Below are 18,445 nucleotides of genomic sequence, written 5' to 3' on the forward strand. Positions count from 1 at the left end.
GAATTGATAAAACAGGTTCGACTGGAATGTAAAAATAATGAAATATTTAAAAAGGGACAATTCACCCCAAGATCAAAAGCGCCATGAGAGTCACGCGTCATATTGAGTGACTGCAGTGTTTGGTTTTATTTGATATTTTCACAAGCCACTATTGCATTAATACATTTGCAGATGGACCAAATATTTTTAAAATTGTGGGGTGAACTGTCCCTTTAACATCAATAGAATAACTTAAATCAGCAAATTAATATCAGAAGAATTTAAACTATTACACACATGTAACTAAACAAATGCATGTATGATTCACAAATCCAATGATTAAACATGTTGATAAAAGCTGAGTGACAACAAAAAACACCTTTTAGGAGTATCTCCACAGAAATAAATACCCAACCAAAAGTCCGACCCCTAGTCTGAAATTTAAGGTGCACATCTGGGAAAGATGCGACTTCTCTCCGGTGTGCGCACATCTGCACGGCTGAATCGCTGTGGACGTGCACATGTGCGCTGGCTAATTTGTTAAACTGATGTTGATCATCCAGCCATGAGCGCCTCGACGTGAGAACCCAGAGCTGAACCAAGTATTTAATGCATGGAAGGTGACAAATTGTATTTTGTCCTACAACATTCAGTCAATATCGGTCCAAGCGTTGCCACTATCGTACGGCACTGAACAGCAACGAGACGTCATGCAGGCCTTTCTCCCCCAGAGAACATGTGGCCATAATAAAACGTTTCTTTATGCTTCTGAAACTCATTCTCTCTGTAGCATGTGTTCCTTTGGGAGTTTGTATTCAGGATGCACTGAATATTATTTCAGATTGTAGTGGTCTTGGACAAAAGTTCATTAAGCAAAGGACTAATCAAATTATGACTACGCAGCTCAGTAATGTCATTATTTACATAACATTGTACTTTGGACTCTATCAATACAGGGGAAAGGTCCATACTGTTACGCTGTTATACAATGCAAAATGTTAGTGGTGGTACAAAAGTAAATTTGCATAGCAAAATGTTCTGGAGAGAAAATAGATTCCTTGTAGCGTCCCTGAAAACGTACAGTGGTCAGATGGTCGAGTGAGTGGGACTCAGTTCGGCTGCATTGCTTCGGGGCACATTCTGCAGCTTCCTGCTTTCTGTCTACTCAGTTCTTGTGTCTTTGCATAGAATCCAGGAGTTGTAAGTGGCACGGCGGCGCATGCGGCGGGGGAACAGATGGTCGCGGGAGTCAGATGTATTTGTTGGCCAGATTGTGAACATCGTTCTCAGTGAACTCGGAGCTCTGCGCGGCGGACAGATGCTCGAACAGCTGGGTCATGTGGTGCCGCTCTTCCTTCTCCAGCAGCATCAACACCACCTGGATGAGAAACGGCACTGGTTATCACCACGGGAAGTGGATCACAAACAACATATTCCAGAGGGAAAAAAAAAAGAGAAGAGAATGGGACACAACATCCTGGCTTACTGAGAACCTGTCGGCGGTGTGCAGATGGTTGAGGTGTCGGTACACCAGGCCGGGGTCTCTTTGCAGGAGGTGGGCGTCCAGCGCCTGCATGACGAAGTCGATGGTGTGTCCGTCCAGCTGGGTGCTCAGGAGCTGTGGGAGGGTCTCCGGGGTCGTGGAGGCCAGCAGGTCGGCGCAGGCCGCGGTGTTTCCGGCGCGGCGAGCCGTGTTCAGAGCCTGGCCGAACTCGTAGGCGTTGGTCGGCTGGAGGCTGATGGCGGCGGCCTCTGCTCCGTGGCCGGCCCCCACGATGGCCGTTTCCTCATTGCCGTCAACCTTGGGAAAGATAGGACATGACTGAGGGGCCGCGACTTTGTGTGCGTTAAAAAATCGGACCGATTGGGAGAGGCCAGAAGGAGGTAGGCAGCCGTTAAGCAGAGACCACATTTATTTCTCCTCCTCATGAAAAGATGATTTGGTTTTGGTAGAAACATCTAGTCTGAGACTTACTGGTTTTATCATCAGGTAGTTGATCACCAACCATGTTAGAGAGAACCTTGTGACTATGGCCACTAAACCAACATCTCCACACATGTCACCTGATCCATGGGTACCTACCTCAGTGATGGGGACAGTCTTTCTGGGTTTGGCTAGTGAAGCATCGGTGATGGCCAGACTCTGTCTAAGTAGCACAGTGACCTCCTCCAGCTCCTTCTCGGCCTCCTGCACATTGGGATCCTGCTGCAGCACCTCCTGCAGGTCGGCGCTGCACGCCAGGTAGTCCTGGTGGCGGGACAGACAGCATACAGCATTATGGGAATGACCCCCCCGCCCTGTCCCCTGGTATTAAATGAACAATTTTCATTTGTGATCGCTGGGCAGCTCTCTTCACCTTGAGGCCTTTATTAGCCAAGGCTCGTCTGTAGAAGGCCTTTTTATTGTTTGGCTCCACTCTCAGTGCCGCGTCACAGTCCTCCTTGGCTTCAGCAAACCTCTCCAGCTTCAGGTAGCACAGAGCTCTGCAAACACGTCACACGTCACTTTGCCACCAGCAGCTAATTCAATGTGCAACTACACGCCACCATGATTCGGTGACTCATCAGCTGAGACTTGATTATAACGGCTGTGGGCATGAAATAGATGACACACAGATTTGAATTTGTTTCTCTAATAGTTTCGCTTTCTTCATTAAAGAAATATTTCTGCCAGAAGATCAATGAATCAATTGCTCTGGCCCTTTGAAGGCCTGTAGGACCGGAATAAGCTGCACCTGATTCCAAAGATTGCTCGACCCTGCATTGTTGTGTTGGTCCTGTTCCGCTGAACGGCCTTGTGCTTCCCTTTGTTGCATAATGAGAAGTCCTTGAATCCTCAAACAAGACATGGATAAATGATTATTTATCTAGCGTTGTGTCTAGGGATTACCAAGCCTAGCTTTAAATGTGTTTACAGTGTTTTCAGTCGACGCAAGTGTGCCACCACGCCTGCTGCGTGCACGCTACGCCTCTGGAGATGATCATAGTGTGCCAGCAGCTCTAGATGGAGACGGGGACCTTGCCTTACTCAACAATAATTAACCATGCTAATTTACAACTGCTGACAGACTGGCGACTGGTGGGATCAGTCCGGGGGCCGGGGCCCCGCCTGGCAGAGGGCAGCCGCGGATAATTATTCCGTCTGTTTGTATTTAGCCAAAAGCCGTTTTTCAGGGTGTGTCTGGACATTCCTGCTTTGTTACGAAATAGAGCGGGAGGAGTATGAGGAAGCAAATGTGGAAAGGTTGTTGTTGGGGAGGCGGGACACAGCGTCTAACCTGTTGGTGTAGATGGAACACTCTTCAGGCTTTAGCTGGAGGCTTTCGCTGTACTTTGCCAGCGCCTCCTGGTATTGGCCCTTCTTCACAAAGTCGTTCCCCTCCTGCTTCAGCGCCATGAAGCGAACTTCTGCTTTTCTCTCTGGAAGACAAAAGGAGGCAGTGATTACTCCCACGAAGACCAACCCTCCTTTCTGTTGGAGCACTAAATCCACGTTGACACATCACATGTGAAACGTGCCAGTTTGCTCTGCTGTAAGGCTGGAGGCTTTTATCCCTAAAGGAATGCTGTGCCAGCTCGATGTGATGTCAGCAGTCAGGCCTGAAGTGGACTAGGGCTAATCAATCGGCCCCTTCTGCAAGGAATAACTGTGCCAGGTGAATTCTCATTAGTTTAAAAATAACAGCTGTGGCGCAGCCCTGGGAATGTGGGGAAACTACTTGGTCGGTGAACAGGAGGTGACACGTCCACTTATATAAAGCATTAGGCCTTTAATATTCTCCTCTAACCCGCAGCACAGCGTGAAGTCTGTTCTCCTCTGTTCCTCTATGTCGATGTGAACAATTCATCTCATCTTAATCCGAGTTAACCACCTCAAGTCCTGCGTTGCAACTAAAGGCAGTTTATTTATATTTTGATTTATATTTAGTTGACGGGTGGAATATGTTTCAGAATAAAAAAAATCCTATGCTACAATTAGAATATTTCTCTGCCTTTGTTATAGGTGTAAGCTCTGCTTCGGTCTCGTCCACAGCCAGTGCAGTGCTGGTACCCCTGTGGGTTTCTACCGGGAGCCAATAGACTATAGGATATTTACCTCTTTCAAATTCAAATAATTTACCTAATATAATTTCAAATAATCCCAATTGTCCCTCTAGGTGAGGCACCACCAGGGAGCAACACAGCCTTAGGACGCTACAGCGCTATCTTGCACTCATATCACATATACAGGTGAAACTCGAAAAATTAGAATATCGTGCAGTTCATTTCAAGTTCATTTATTTCAGTAGTTCAATTTAAGCGTCTACCAGGACATTTTAGAGCACTTCATGCTTCCTTCAGCAGACAAGCTTTATGGAGATGCTGACTTCCTTTTCCAGCAGGACTTGGCACCTGCCCACACTGCCAAGAGTTTTCTGAGATTTTGAATTTGGGGTTTTCATAAGCTGTATGCCATAATCATCCAAAATGATATCAAAGAAAGGCTTGAAATATCTTACTTTGCTTGTAATGAGTCTATATATTAGTTTCACCTTTTAAGTTGAATTACTGAAATAAATGAACTTTTGCACGATATTCAAATTTTTCGAGTTTCCCCGGTAAGAGTCCACATGTTGTAATAAGTTCCAGTTTAAAAATTAACAAGAGAGACGCAAAACACTGGCAGCATGTGACCTGTCGAGACAGGAACTGTTCAATCCTGTATTTTGGGACAATTGTGTTTAGGACTATCTTTTAAAAAGCAGACCTGTGTCTGTGGCGGCCTTCTCTGCCCGAGCCCGGAGGACCTCTGCGCTTGGCGGCTCCTCTCTGCGGTGCTGCTGAGCCGACAGCGGGACCAGGGGAATGTCCGGAAGTTGCTCCCGCCACCCCGCGCCGTCCTGCTCTATCAGCAGCCGGGTGATCCTGAAGGAGGACACCGATCGGTCAATTCATGAAGGATACACGAGGAATCACAAACAACTGGTATATATAAATATATATGCTTTTCCTTTTTCTTTTGAAGCATTTTAATGGTAAACCTTATTTATATATACAAAGTCTCCAATTGCATAACAGAGAGAGGACAAGCATTCTGAGAGCCATGATTAGACATTAGCTGGAGCTGCCTTTGAACACCAGCCGTGAGCCACTGATTAGACTGTGTTCATTTGATTTGAGGTAATTTTGTCTTCAGATTATGTCACATTATGTCACACCAGTGAATAGAAAGGGATTCAAAACATGGGTACCATACTATCCACTTTCATCACACGGTCATTGGAATAGCTGCTATGGTCAATGGAATATTTATGAGGCAAAATGGGACCGGTCCATGTGATAAGGGACCTTAAACATCCTCCGTGGTTCAGCAGGGTGCCCCCCTGCGACCTCTCCGCTCATATGCGAGGTGAAGGCTTATACCTGTTGACACTGTCGTGCGCTGCCTGCACGCCGCAGTCTATCTGCAGGACGGTCTTGTAATCCACGTAGGCCTTCCGGTAGCGCTCCAGGGACTCGTAAGCCATGGCCCGGCGCAGGAGGGGCTTGAGGGAGAATGACTGGAGCTCCAGGGCTCTGGTTGGTATAAATAGATGTGATGAGACGCGAGCAAAGGATCAAGTCTGCTGCTTCTGCTATAGGTGCTCTGTCTGATCTTTCAAATCAGAAGTCTTCTTGTGCTTATCACGTACATAGTATATTGGTGTAAAGTCTCACACAACTCTTCCTGGTTTCCTTTCAATCGGAATCTTAAGCAATCTTACACGTCTTTCACACGGGAGGTCCCCTCAAGTTATCCTGGGTTTACTGCTTATGAAACTTCTAAAGAGATTAGTGGCAATCCCTTACAACAGGCCTCAGGGCTGATCCCCCTCAGAAAATGATAGATTTCTAAAAATGTGGGTCGACACCCACAGCTAACATCGCTCCCCACTCCACGTATTCACACCGTATTACGAGATCAGGGAATGACGCGTCTCACCTTGTGCAGTCCTGTATGCACTCTTGACTGTTGCCATCTTTAAGGTAACAAGCGGCTCTGTTAGAGTACAGAGTGCATAAGTCATCCGGACTATCAATGCCTGTGAAGAAGAGACACAAACAGAATTATGTAGCGTACCAGTCTGTACGGTGGAAGGTGGAACAGCATAGCTGTTAGAGTGGCAAACTTATTAAGGAACCCGGGGCTCTTTTAAATGTGTGGCGGGTAGTGGAGTCCTGTAAATGCAGGAGGGTGAAGAGCTCATCAAACACCTTTCATGCAGACTGCACACACTGCTTGTCACGGTTCTCTCCTCTGGCCCAGCGGGGTACCCTTCTCACCACGGCTATCACTGACGCAGGCTAATTCCTCTGCGTCACTAAATACATCTCAGCGTGCCATCTCATCAGATGAAATCAGATTATGAATGATGACACTGTGATGGGGGAGGGGGGGGTTGATGTCCCAGCGGCGGCTCCCTCTCGGTCAGGTTGCTGTGACATTCTGGTTTGGATCGGAGTACGTTTGAGGGACAAAATAGGACTCGTAGAATACAGGTTGAATGTATATGTTACTGAATGATGCCCCTTTCAGAATCTATCCTGAGCTTTATTCTGTCTGCATTACATGTAGTCGGTTAGATGGACGGACCTTGGACCATGTCCAGTCCCTTCCCACATCCAGCAGCACAGTGGGGATAGTGGGGTACAATATAGCAGCCCATAAATAGACAGAGTACTCCACGGGCAGCAGTTTCTCTTCCTCCAACAATCTCTCACTTTCTCCCTCTCACTGGGAGAATTATAGCTTGTGGACCTACAGATTCAATTTCACAGTGAGCGGTTAGCGGTCATGTAACCTGGATGGACCGGAGCTGTGAGGCTTAGCACCAGGCCGAGGCTGAAACGTAAACACTGTCAGTATACCACACACAGGTGGGACACATTTTGACGCATAGGTGCAAAATCACCTAACCCACAAACAAACGTGCCAAAATGTCCTGTTTTTTTTGCTGTTTTAAGACTGCGTGTGCTCTCTAGTGCTCCCTGGACGGATCATTTCTGTGGTTCAGGTATTATTTCTCACATGGAAAACATTGTTTGAGGAATATTTTAATAATGCATATACATATAGTTCCTGCACTGGGATACATCAAAAATAACTAAATGGAAGCACAAGCCTTATAACTTGCAAGGTCGTGACCTTTGATTTACGATGGCATGGGTCAGTTATAGGACAGATGATTGCGCATCATAAAGAAAGAAACAATCATTCATCGATGGGTGACAGTGGTGTCAGTTAAGCTGTGGAGCACTTGTTTATAACACACTGTTGTCAGTGCGAGGGATCCGGACTATAAACTAATACTAGAACGGCACACACCGTGTGAGGGATGACCACCTTGGACGGAACTACCAGGAGGACTCGTGCACCTTACCTGACTCCGTGTAACCTTCAATGGCTTGGGAATATTTCTCCAGCGCGTCGGCAAACTGTCCATTCTTAAACAGCAGGTTCCCTTCGTTCTTTAGGCGGCCAAGCGGCGGGGGCAGGGCTCCGCACGGGGCGTCGAGGTTGACAGCTCCCCCCGCGTGGCTCTCTTTGCTGCCCCCGCTCTGATCCGCCGGCACCGAGGCTGTGGAGCCCCTCTTGCCCGTCCCGTTGGCCACCTTCTCCCCGGAGTCGTTCGCGGCTCGGTACTTGTCCGAGCTGGCCCCTTTGCCCCTGCGGGGGCCGTGGTGGGGGGGCTCGCCTTGAGGACCCCTGTCCCCTCTGCCGTGGGGCTTCTTCTGAGCGTTACCCATGTCTTCCCTTCGGCCAGGAGCAGCTGAGCTCTCCTCCCCTCCCACAGGCTGGCTGGGTTCAACCGGATGAGCTAGACGTGTAGGGGGGAGGGGACACACCCACAGGAAGGAGTCAGCGCTTACATCACAGTAGGGGGAGGGGTGGACACACGTGACATTGAGGCGCGTGAGAGCAGAGTGGGGGTAGGGCGGAGAACACACACACGCACACGCGCCCGGACAGTGGGTCACGTTACCCGGATGTCTGAGGGCGGTTTGCTCTTTGTGTGGAGCCCGGGCAGGCGGGACGGTTCGGGGGGAAAGGCGTCGCCCCGCCATTAGGACAACTGCTAACGCTTCCTCACGTGTTGTGTTTAAATCACACGGTTAGAAGGCAAATCCTCTACATATACAGATATACTACAGTGGAGTGTCGAAATAGTCTCTATACATTCAAATGGAAATGCAGAGATCTTATTTATATTGTGATGTTGGGTTTCCCATACTTGTGATGAGAATAAAGTAATAGTAACAACTTAATAAGATATAATAAACCATAAGCAGAAAATATGTTATTACTGTTCTGCTCATGAACTGCTTGTCTGTATGTCTTGTACATTCCTTTCCTTCAATTTTCTTCTGACATTGGTTGCTGAAAGTATTGGTCAGGCTTATTTGTAGAGCCAAACAAATGGGATCCAACAAGGTTAGAACTGCACTCTGTATATGGTTGTTGTGACAAAGGGCTGGTTTGTCTATTCACAGCCTTCATAAAATAATATTATTTCTGCTGAAAAACTGCAGAAAGCTGCTTTGTACATGACACATAAGGGATGCGAACTTCATTTTTTTTAACGAATTCAGTTGCGAAAAACAGTGCTTAAAACACAAACGTCTTTTGCTTTATTTCTCTGTGTAAATCAAGGATATATATTTGTGGAATATATATCGTCATATAATCTCACCGGCCTGTTCTGCTTTTGTCTCATCGCTGCAATCCGCTTCCTCTTCAACTTCTTGAATGATGATCTTCTTGCCTTTCCGTGGCTTCTCCGGTTCATCGTTCTTCATCTTCTTCTCAGTTTTATACAGAAGTTGCTAAACCACAAAAATATTCCAAAATGACAATTGTTCAACAGCAGGAACCCCAGTTCTGTTCCATAAGTCAGCAAAGGTGACTACTGACCCTATAGGCACCACATTCCTCTCAGCTATAGGGGATTGCTTGGTTTGCAATATAAAAGGAACATCTTCTCCCTATTCACCTACAGTACAGAATCCCTGACACCCTCAGCTCATCATTTGAAATAAAACAACTGAATAAATACAACATTGTCTAATTACAGTTTTATAAGCCTAGTAGTGACTTCTTTCATTTCTTAAAGCAGCTGCAAGCTGTTTTTCAAGTGCCTGATCTCACACAGATAGAGTGACACCTAAAGGACAAAAAGGGTGACAGGCATTATGTCACCTACCATGGCTGCAGGATTCTGAGGCTCTTCCAGAAGCACCACCCTCAGGTCCTCTGCAGCCCTTTGGAAGTTGCCCATGTGGTTATACACGGTTGCCCGGCGTAGCAGGGCTGATGATGAATAAATCACATATTAGCGTTATACACTGAAGCCAATGTTCACTTCTGTGCTGTTAAGTTGAAGTGTGTAAAGAATTCCCGAAGGGGCTTCACAAAAAAACTTTTGAAACATTATTCACTGCCTGCATTATAATCACCCTTCTGTTGATGTGCATTTTTATGAATAAACTATTCGTTTTTTGTACAAAAAAGGAAAGAACCTTTTATATTCCCTGGTTCCAGCTCGAGTACCCTCTGACAGTCGCTCATGGCTTTGTGCCAGTGCTTCAGCTTGATCTCTGCCTGAGCTCTGTTATTGAACGCAGCCACTGTTGGTTTAATGCAAAGGCTCCTGTAATGGAAGGCCAAAAATAATACAAACCATCATTCGTGATAATGGGCAAACACTTAGAGGCACAGTAAACATGAATGGAATCAGATTAAAATGAGTGTAGGAGTGTAATTAAACAGGAAACAGAGTATAATCCCCCTAGGAGATGTGAAATGCTCGTTATAATAATTGAGTGGTTTTACAAGCCCGACCTGGAATAGTATGCAACAGCCTCCTCGAAGTCGTTTGCTCTGAAAGCTTCGTTGCCTTTGGCCTTTTCGCGATTTGCCAGAGGGAGCTTCTCCTGTTCCGTGAGCACTGGATGTATTGTAGAGATTACCCATTTGAGACACAAACCCTCAATACTAAGAATCCTATAAGTATACACAATGCCCCGACAACAAAATGTATGTGAGCTTCTTCACATATACATTACATGTAACATCCACATTGGTGTTGATTTTGGGGGGTCTTGTGTTTATGGTGACAGCTGGACTGCTTTTGATCAAATTCCTGTCGATTTTTTCACATTCCTCTTCAGCATCAAAACTGGAAATAAGCAAAATACATTTTGGTGAAGGAAGATGTTCTGTGGATTATTGAAATAAAAAAGCTGAGCTATAGAGCATGTTTTACTCAGTGAAATGTGTTAGAGGCTGCAGCCTGCAACAGTGTGTTCGTTGGGTCTAGATACAAAAGACAAATGTAGATGCAAAATGACTCACTTGTCCCATTCTCTATAATCTCTTGGGAGAGTCCGTTTTGAAGAATTCCACTTTTCTTTTGAAACAGAAGTCTATAACATAACATAATATACATAACATAAGACTGCATTTTAGTATTTTCATTGTGCATATTACATCTTTGAAGACAATATTTACCTGACAAAGAGGAACGGTGCAATAGGAACCTCTTATAGGTGGCATATTTTTATTCTCTAATTCATCAAACACCTGCTTTAGGGAGGTTTCCGTCTTTTTGGTTTCTTCTTGCCACATCTGTAATAAACAAATCACTTGATTAGGTTAAGACAAGAGCTAATTGAACGGATCAAATCGAATCTAAGCATGCCTAAGCATGTTGCATGCCTTCAAATCTTGAACAATTTGGCTCCACTCATCACTGGGGAGGCTGGCTGCTGTGACCACTCGGTTCTCCTTCCTGAGCGCTCGACTGCTAGGGTCCAGTTTCTCCAAGTGACTCTCACAGAACTCAATCAAATGAGGATAAATACCCTCGTCGCCGGACCTTAATAAGAAATAAAACGTTAATATAAAAACCAAAATTGCTATCTGAATGAGATTTCAGATTTGTCAGATGTGCTGATATTTTTGCAGTTTGTGTGCTAGTATGTCATATATTTACAGTACTACTACACCTGGGATGAAAGATAATAATTACTGAACATAAAAATCAATTATATCTCTTCACACTCTAAAGCTGAGTCGTGTGGCTTTTACCTAAGTACTCTCAGGATCATCGCCAGGTATCTTACATCCCTGCATTTTCCAATGTAATCGTATTCCAGGTGCTCCACCGGAACCTTTCCGCCATAGTCAACAGCGGAGGGCTGATTTGGGGAGAAAGTTGCGTCTTTGCTCATACCTGGGGAGAATAACCGTATCCGCTTAACGTTACTCAGCTATTCTGTCAGACTGCGTGGTTTTGTTTATAGCAGAACTGGTTCATTAAAGTCGACTAACCCCCAAATGAACCTAGCCAAAGATAGCTTAACCAACGTTATGTCAGACAGAGATGAGCTACGCACGCTGAGATGGAGTAACACGAGTTGTTCGAGGTTTTTGAATGAACAAAACGTCAAGACGCAATTTTCTTTACGGAAATGTCAGTTTTCCTCTTGATAATTTTAAGTTATATTAGTATTATTGAATTCAAAGGAACCGCTTTACCTGCCGCTTGTTTGAAAACTCCGGTTACCATGGCAACCACACGCGGAAAGCAGAAGAAGTTGCAGTTGGAACCGGAAACACGTGACCTTTTCCGGAGTGGCTCCAAATTTGAAAACGTGGCTGTTCGTTGACTGCAGATGAACATTTACCAAACAAACAGTGGCTGAGGGTACAAGCAGAGGCGCGGAATCTACGGTTTTCACGCGACACATGCAGTAGCCCAGTTTTATGCAGTTAATAGGTAAGTACTTTTTATGATAACATGTTTTGTTTAATTTACAACTGGCTAGCTGGTCCAATTAGCGTCATGTGTCTATAGTTACCATAACTGGGCTTTTAGGAGGGTGACGTAGTTAGTGATAACTTGACAGTTACAGACTGGAGCTAATCGCTCATCAAACAAAGATGTCTAAGACATGTAAATTAGTGGGCACACCCTATTCTCGGCGCTTATCCGAGTCTACGGGGTCCACAGCCAGCTAGCCAGGCGGGCTCGGCGGGTCTGCGGCGGGGGGTTTAAATGGGAAACCCGCCCTCGCGTAGCAACGCTGATGAAACAGCTGCGAATGTTTGGTGTTGAACCCGCTGACAATTTGAGGCCAGCAAACTGTGACCTAACGTTAAGTTACAATATTAACGCTGTCACGACGGCGATATTATCGACGTCCTTTTATCCTTTTATTTCTTGGTCATCTGTTTTCACAATGCGAGTCCAACACGACAACATCCAATTAATAATACGGTCAAGCTCCGCAAACACGGCGACATCTAAACTAGCTCCAATAAACTAGTGAGCAGACCGGCCCATTTTATGCTGTTCAGATGTGCTGGGCCTCACTCACTGCTTTTTCATTGTGTGCAGGTTAGTGGACATCTACTTGGAGAATACCAAAAAGTGCACACGGGAGGAGGATAATGCAGTGCACTCCTGAATCGATCGTCTACCTCGAGAGCCGCAAAAGCCAGCATCGTTATGACGATTGCTCTGACAGCGGATTCTCTGGTTTATTCCACAGCCCAAAGAGTGTCCGTCGAGCGGACTCCTGTCCCTCTTTGTCTCCAGTGGAATTCAATGAAACGCCTAAAGAGAACATGTGTCTGTCTGTCACTCCCAAGGAGAGCACCAGGGAACCGGTTAGCTCTGTGGGCAAAACCCCCAGGGGTCTCCAGCGGCCACCAGCAGTCAGCTGGTGTGAAACTCCTAAAGTGTACAAAAGAGATGCCCTGATGCGACACAGACTTCTAATGTGCAAACCCTCCACAGATGTCAAAGCTGACAACACGCGATCCCCGTGTAGCAGAAAGACTGACTCTTCCATCGTTGTTAGGTCTGAACACTGGCTCGATGCATCCTTTGACTCCCTAGACACTACCAGAGAGCCTGACCTGCAGCTCTCTGGTAGGAAACGCCGTCTCCTCTTCAATCAGGTGAGGACCTCGACTCTTGAAGACGGCAAACTACACTCCGGTTACCTTTCCAGTTTTGAGGGAAGCGCCTCTCTCTCAGATGCAGATTTTAACGACAGCATTTCCGCCTCTGATCAAATTGACATTGAGACTCCGAGCTTTCTCGAATCCTTGCCTACTCCATCTAAGGAAACCCCTCAATCACCGGTCAGCAGTGTGACAAATAACCGATATGACAGCGCAAGTTCTTTGTGCTCCCCGTCATCCTCCCGCACACCCAAATATATCAGGTAATGCTTCTTTCTAAATTTGCTACATTTGCCCAGCTGAATAAAGAAATGTGTTTTATGATCAAAACATGTAATTCCATCAACCCCCCATCCAACCCTGCAACAGGTCTATTTGTGAAGACAGTGGCTTTGGTTCCGTGACCCTTGATAAATCCCAAGACTCGTCAGTGGACCATGATGGCTCATTCCTCGAGCTCCTGTCGACCTCCAGAGGAAACCCCGAAACTCCAAATCTGACAGAGGCAAGGCGGCGCTCCCGTTTACAGCGTCAACACAGGCTTTCAACGCTCAAAGAAGGGGGCTCTCAGTCCGAAGAAGACCCAGCAGAGAGAAAGCACGGACCGCTTCGCCAAAGCCTTTCTACAGATGAGGTTTTTTCTCACAGTGCTGTATGTAGTAATGGCATGACATCTGATTGTTGGTCCTTTGCAAGGCAAGAAAATGCCACACCAATAAGATCGGCTACAGCCAGGCCAGGAAACATGACTCCCCTCAACACGGCTCCTGTTAATCTGAATGCCACTCCTGTCAGGGAAACCCCCGTCAATCTCTCTCTGACTCCAGCTCTGCAGCTGATTCATGCCATGTGCCAACTTAACTCCCGAATGTTTGTTGGCCAAAGCCCAAGCTTAAAGGAGCAGCTGAAGTCCACCGAAGCGCTAGCTCACACCCCGGTGACCTTGACGACCACCATGCCGCTGGCAGGGCTGATCGGCAGAAAGATGGGCCTGAGGAAGGTAGACATACTCATGGAGCTGAGGAAGAGAAACCTGGGGCACATCCTCTGCATCATCCTAAGCCACCTCCCCTCTGAAAGCATCCACATGTAAGGAGTTTAACACATTTAGCTATCATTAGCTTGTTTAAAGTCAAATCAAGTCAATCTGCTTTCCTATTTTTGCCTCGCCTTCTCACGGTTAAGCAGCTTGATTTCTATGTCCTTTACTAAACAGAAAATGACTGCTTTTGATAGCATTTAAATTACAGATAAGTATTTCATACATACATATTAATAAACAAAGCTTTTAAGAGCAGTCAGGGAAGCAACCTTTATTTAATGTGCAATGAGGGATGGGAATATGAATCTCCTGCATGCAATTGTTTTTTATTGGACAGGTTTGGTCAGGTGTCCAAAGGATGGAACGAAATCGTCCAACAAGACAAGCGAGCTAGTATTAGGAGAAAAAACTACCTGAGTGATGTAGAGGCTTCTCTTGAGGTAAGATATTTACCGCATTAGTCATTATCTCTGATATCATGGCAATGTAAAAAGGTCTATCCACATACGGGCGTTACTCAGGTCTTTCTTAAGCAGGTATTTTCTAAAAACATTTGCTATGACACTGATGGTCTGTAATACAGTACAACAGCAGGGTTCTGATTCAGACTGAAGTAACATTTAGAAAGTCAATACTGGTATGCACTAACTGCAGCTCAATGTTATAATGTGTTGGGTTTGTGATGTTGTCTTACAGCTCGGTGGTGCCATCCATGTCCCTGATGCAGAGACTCGGCACTCTCTTCCAAAGAGGTCGGCCCTGAAGACTGTTCAGGCTCAGTCTAGAACTTCCAGCTTCTGCACCCCACAGTCAGGAAATAGCACTTTAACCCCATCCCAGCACAGCGCCTTGAAATCAGGCAGCAGCAGCAAACGAGATAAATTTTTAGAAGTGAGTTTGAAAATGATTAGACGCGTTGTGGTTGTATAGCTTTATATACAATGTTTCTAAATTCTATGATATTAAGCATTAATTGCTTTTAAGTGGAGGATGATTTGGGATGTAGATGATCATACTGAAGGAATTGCTGCAGGAAGTTAACATTTTACAATTTTATGTCTTCAGGTTGCCCAAACCCTCTTCAACGACGAGTGCCTCAAGCCATGCCCTCGATGTCAGCATCCTGCGAGATGTCACTCAGTGAAGCAGGAGGGCGTGTGCAGCAGAGCCGACTGTGAGTTCCGGTTCTGCACGGCCTGCTTGTGTGCTTTCCACGGCTCCAGAGAGTGTGGGAGCCAATCTGTCGGCCGACGCAAGAAAGACTTACTTCTGCCAGGAAGCGCACAAAGCAAACGAAATGTGAGGAGACTATGAGCAGAAAATCTACTTTATTCTTGTATGTTATGGTGAGGTTACTTCTATATTTTTGTCTAATGCGACAAGGAAAGTGATGAGTACCCCGAACATGACAGCAACTTCCAATACTTATCAATGTGGTTTTGTGCCTGTTTTGTACTTTTACTGTATTTTCACTGCTTTTTCAACACAGTCCTTGTGTTTTTAATTATGAATATGAAGGAAGTCTTGCCAGCAGAACAATGGCTGAATTTTTATGCAGTTATTTTTTTATACACATGTACACTGTACAAAATGTTTTTTGAATTTTCCTCAAATATCCAATTTTTACCAATGTGTTTTCAGAGCAGTTTTTAAATAAACCTGATTTTTTTTTTATATTTCTCTTTTCTGACTTAATTTGTCCTTTTTGCCCTTTATCTATACGTGACTGGCCTTTTTGTATTTTAAAGTGTTGGCGCCATCTAGTGGTATAACCTAACCTACACTCATTGGCATACTTTCAATTTATTTCACTTCAAGTGATTCTAATTTGTAGAGTTAATCTAGTAAATTATTCTAAAAACCATTTGTTTTACATTATAAGAAGAAACAAACCAGTATTGGGATCTCTAGCTAAACTTTCATAGACCCATGTGTTTCGGAAATGAATCTGTTTCCATAGCAACCCCGAGTGTTCAAATGCAACTGCCTGGCTGTTTTTGGGGCAGAGGCTGAATAACTCGTCCTCCGTGTTTTTAGCAGTAAACCATGTGTGCATTAGTTTCGCCAGGTAAGATCAGAGCTTCTACTCGAAATGCTTTTTGAAGCCGATCTTGGTCTAACTCACGTTTCGTTATCTTTAAGAGTTCACGGATCTTACAGCTGACAACTTTGTGAGTATTCGTGCTGATTATCCAAATGTCACCACTTCTGTATCGCAGTTAAAATGTGTACATTTTTCCTTTTGCCTTGGTTGATTTTTAGAGAAATAAAGTTTGTTATTTGTCTCTATGCAGGAGAACTCCCTGGCAGCAGATGACGTATTGGCTCACTATTTCAATTATTTCTTAACTTTGCCGGTAAAGTAGTCGCTATTTCTAGGTTACCGAGTCACTTTGTTGATGAAAATGTTGAAGCCTTCCATCTTCTCCGCAGTGCTTCGCAGAGACGGTTCTGTACCACCCGGAGACGGGTCGGTTCCAGGTGATGGACCCTGCCCCGCAGTTTGTCTCCACAAGAGTCCCATCAGTCCTTCGTTGCAGCAAGCCACGCCCACTGGCTGGGGCCACGACCCGCCCAGGAGACAACCGTTACACTATCTACGTGAGCATGTATCTGGTTGTAAAGATGAACAGAAAGTCCCGTATGTAGATCTTACAGCCCTGACCTGAAGAATGGGTCTCGCTGACCTTTGCAGTGGCTGCACAGGGAGGAGGGGATCCGATGCATCATAAAAGAGAGGCTGCCCTTTTTCCTCCAAAGTGATTGCTACAATGAATACAGGTATGGTCTCTTCTTTTGGATCTACTCTATTTATTGATTTAGCTAATTTTTTGCATATCTATATATAGATCGATTAGGCATCTGAAATGGTAAATAAAGGGGTTAAAATGTGGTCAAACAAATTAAAGTGGTTGTCTCACTTTTCATAGTGTTTTAAATAGTTTTTAACTAAATTTGTTGACTTCACAGGCTAGAAATGGTCAGTTACCACACATTTGTAAATGCTACGCTGCCCTTCATTTCAAAATTAAAGTATCATATTCACGATTGTGCCACCCTGGCATTTGAGAAGATGCAATTTGACGGACAAAAGTTTTGGAATGTTCTCAACAGCTCACAATTCTTGTTATTTCCAAAAAAGGTTTGTTTGATTTTTTTCAACAATATTAGTAAATTATTTTATTTTGAATTCAGTGACATTTAAATAACTTCTTAGGATTTTAATAATCAGTTCACTTGCTCATGTTGCGCCACCCGTCATGTCCAGGGGCCAAAACATAAAATAATATGCACATTAATTGAATATACTCAAAATGTAAACCGGATAGGTTTTTAGAGAATTACTGTCATCTCAAGAACAATTAGTTAAAGAAATTAGGAAAGAAAAAGACTCTGACATGGCTGAGATACACTGTAAAATGTAATTGATGACCTTACTAAGAATAGTGAGCTTCACTCATTTCTGCTTACTTTGTTGCCCATACGGAAGGAAACGTAGTAAAGAAGACTTTCTGCTGAGTAAAGTTAGGAAACGTGTCATTTCAAGTAACCTTTACGTAAAAGACTGAGCGAGGAGGACCGGAGAAGCACTCAACCACGCATGCGCACTGACCACAGAAGCCGTGATTTCCTTTGTTGCGAGTGGCAAACGCTAAAAGCGGGAATTGAGCTCTGCTCCGTCCAGAAGGTACCTAAGTTACATAATTAAATGTTACCGTTCAGTATTTAGCAAACTTGGTTGTCTTTCGCTGTTAGTTGTTGGATGTTAGCTTTTAAAAATCAAAGAGAAACATTAACACAAGTTAACATTATCCAACATTTAAGCTAGCTTGACCGAATCTCTCTATAATAAATGTAAATATGACAACAATTTGCGTTTCAGAAAACTCTGCATGCATATTAGCAGATGCAATGATAATTATGCCAATCTTTTAGCGCCTGACTTGATTTCAGTAAGAATGTATTTTTATTGTTTGTGCCCAATGATGCATTAAAACATGACTGTCAAAGAAGCAACCTCATCAGAAACTAATACTCCTATTTACCAATTTAGTAACATTAACCCTCACTGCACATAACATGCGACCTCACCTTTCACTTAGCGTTATTACTTTTGATGTAACCAAAACATGTATTTTATGTCCGACATGACGGTAGCAGTCATTGCATGAAGATGAAATGTAATTTTCCATTCAGCGGACCATGGCCGCAGAGAGGGGCACCGTGTCCCAACAAGAGTTACTCTACGTTTTTAAACGTCTTACATTTTAATATTTACTGGAAATCACATATAACCAAATAAAGGAAACTTTAAGCTCTGCTAATCCTCCACCAGATAATTGTCATCTTGAGTTGCTAATTCTCATAAAGCACTCTTATTAAAAGAATAATAGAGAAACGAACACAGATGACTTGCTTGAACATCATTTTAA

General features: G+C 44.5%; 3 protein-coding genes across 3 annotated transcripts; 2 read left to right on the forward strand and 1 right to left on the reverse strand.

Moving 5' to 3' along the window:
• Window positions 1-107: 107 nt before the first annotated feature.
• Window positions 108-11,582, reverse strand: LOC119197297 (sperm-associated antigen 1-like). The gene is made up of 19 exons (XM_037453488.2): window positions 11,537-11,582; window positions 11,087-11,231; window positions 10,715-10,874; window positions 10,508-10,624; window positions 10,352-10,422; window positions 10,063-10,175; window positions 9,839-9,944; window positions 9,517-9,647; window positions 9,201-9,307; window positions 8,691-8,823; window positions 7,380-7,817; window positions 5,942-6,041; window positions 5,383-5,535; window positions 4,727-4,884; window positions 3,258-3,399; window positions 2,337-2,463; window positions 2,063-2,227; window positions 1,466-1,780; window positions 108-1,357 (listed from the first exon to the last, which is right to left on the reverse strand). Exons 1-19 carry the CDS (start codon window positions 11,565-11,567, stop codon window positions 1,229-1,231), a joined length of 2,841 nt encoding a protein of 946 aa, XP_037309385.2. The 5' UTR covers window positions 11,568-11,582; the 3' UTR covers window positions 108-1,228.
• Window positions 11,583-11,640: 58 nt separating this feature from the next.
• Window positions 11,641-15,759, forward strand: fbxo43 (F-box protein 43). Its single transcript, XM_037453493.2, has 6 exons — window positions 11,641-11,777; window positions 12,399-13,233; window positions 13,340-14,059; window positions 14,350-14,452; window positions 14,709-14,903; window positions 15,078-15,759. The coding sequence occupies exons 2-6, from the start codon at window positions 12,452-12,454 to the stop codon at window positions 15,324-15,326; spliced, it is 2,049 nt and encodes a 682-aa protein (XP_037309390.2). The 5' UTR covers window positions 11,641-11,777; window positions 12,399-12,451; the 3' UTR covers window positions 15,327-15,759.
• Window positions 15,760-15,924: 165 nt separating this feature from the next.
• LOC134132864 (regulator of G-protein signaling 22-like) lies at window positions 15,925-16,661 on the forward strand. Its single transcript, XM_062565511.1, has 4 exons — window positions 15,925-16,080; window positions 16,155-16,183; window positions 16,307-16,369; window positions 16,446-16,661. The coding sequence occupies exons 1-4, from the start codon at window positions 16,059-16,061 to the stop codon at window positions 16,659-16,661; spliced, it is 330 nt and encodes a 109-aa protein (XP_062421495.1). The 5' UTR covers window positions 15,925-16,058.
• The last annotated feature ends 1,784 nt before the right edge of the window (window positions 16,662-18,445 follow it).

Source organism: Pungitius pungitius, chromosome 11, assembly GCF_949316345.1.
Source record: "Pungitius pungitius chromosome 11, fPunPun2.1, whole genome shotgun sequence".
Classification (NCBI taxonomy): domain Eukaryota; kingdom Metazoa; phylum Chordata; class Actinopteri; order Perciformes; family Gasterosteidae; genus Pungitius; species Pungitius pungitius.

Excerpts from the sequence above, each read along its gene's own strand:
- LOC119197297 (XM_037453488.2), bottom strand. The coding sequence starts at position 11,567 with ATGGTAACCGGAGTTTTCAAACAAGCGGCAG. Across the intron at positions 9,308-9,516 it reads GGAACCAGGGAATATAAAAG|CCCTGCTACGCCGGGCAACC; the intron begins GTTCTTTCCTTT and ends ATTCATCATCAG. Across the intron at positions 4,885-5,382 it reads GCGCACGACAGTGTCAACAG|GATCACCCGGCTGCTGATAG; the intron begins GTATAAGCCTTC and ends GTCCTCCTTCAG.
- fbxo43 (XM_037453493.2), top strand. The coding sequence starts at position 12,452 with ATGCAGTGCACTCCTGAATCGATCGTCTACCTCGAGAGCCGCAAAAGC. Across the intron at positions 13,234-13,339 it reads CGCACACCCAAATATATCAG|GTCTATTTGTGAAGACAGTG; the intron begins GTAATGCTTCTT and ends ACCCTGCAACAG. Across the intron at positions 14,904-15,077 it reads AACGAGATAAATTTTTAGAA|GTTGCCCAAACCCTCTTCAA; the intron begins GTGAGTTTGAAA and ends TTATGTCTTCAG.
- LOC134132864 (XM_062565511.1), top strand. The coding sequence starts at position 16,059 with ATGTGTGCATTAGTTTCGCCAG. Across the intron at positions 16,081-16,154 it reads GTGTGCATTAGTTTCGCCAG|AGTTCACGGATCTTACAGCT; the intron begins GTAAGATCAGAG and ends GTTATCTTTAAG. Across the intron at positions 16,370-16,445 it reads ATTATTTCTTAACTTTGCCG|TGCTTCGCAGAGACGGTTCT; the intron begins GTAAAGTAGTCG and ends TCTTCTCCGCAG.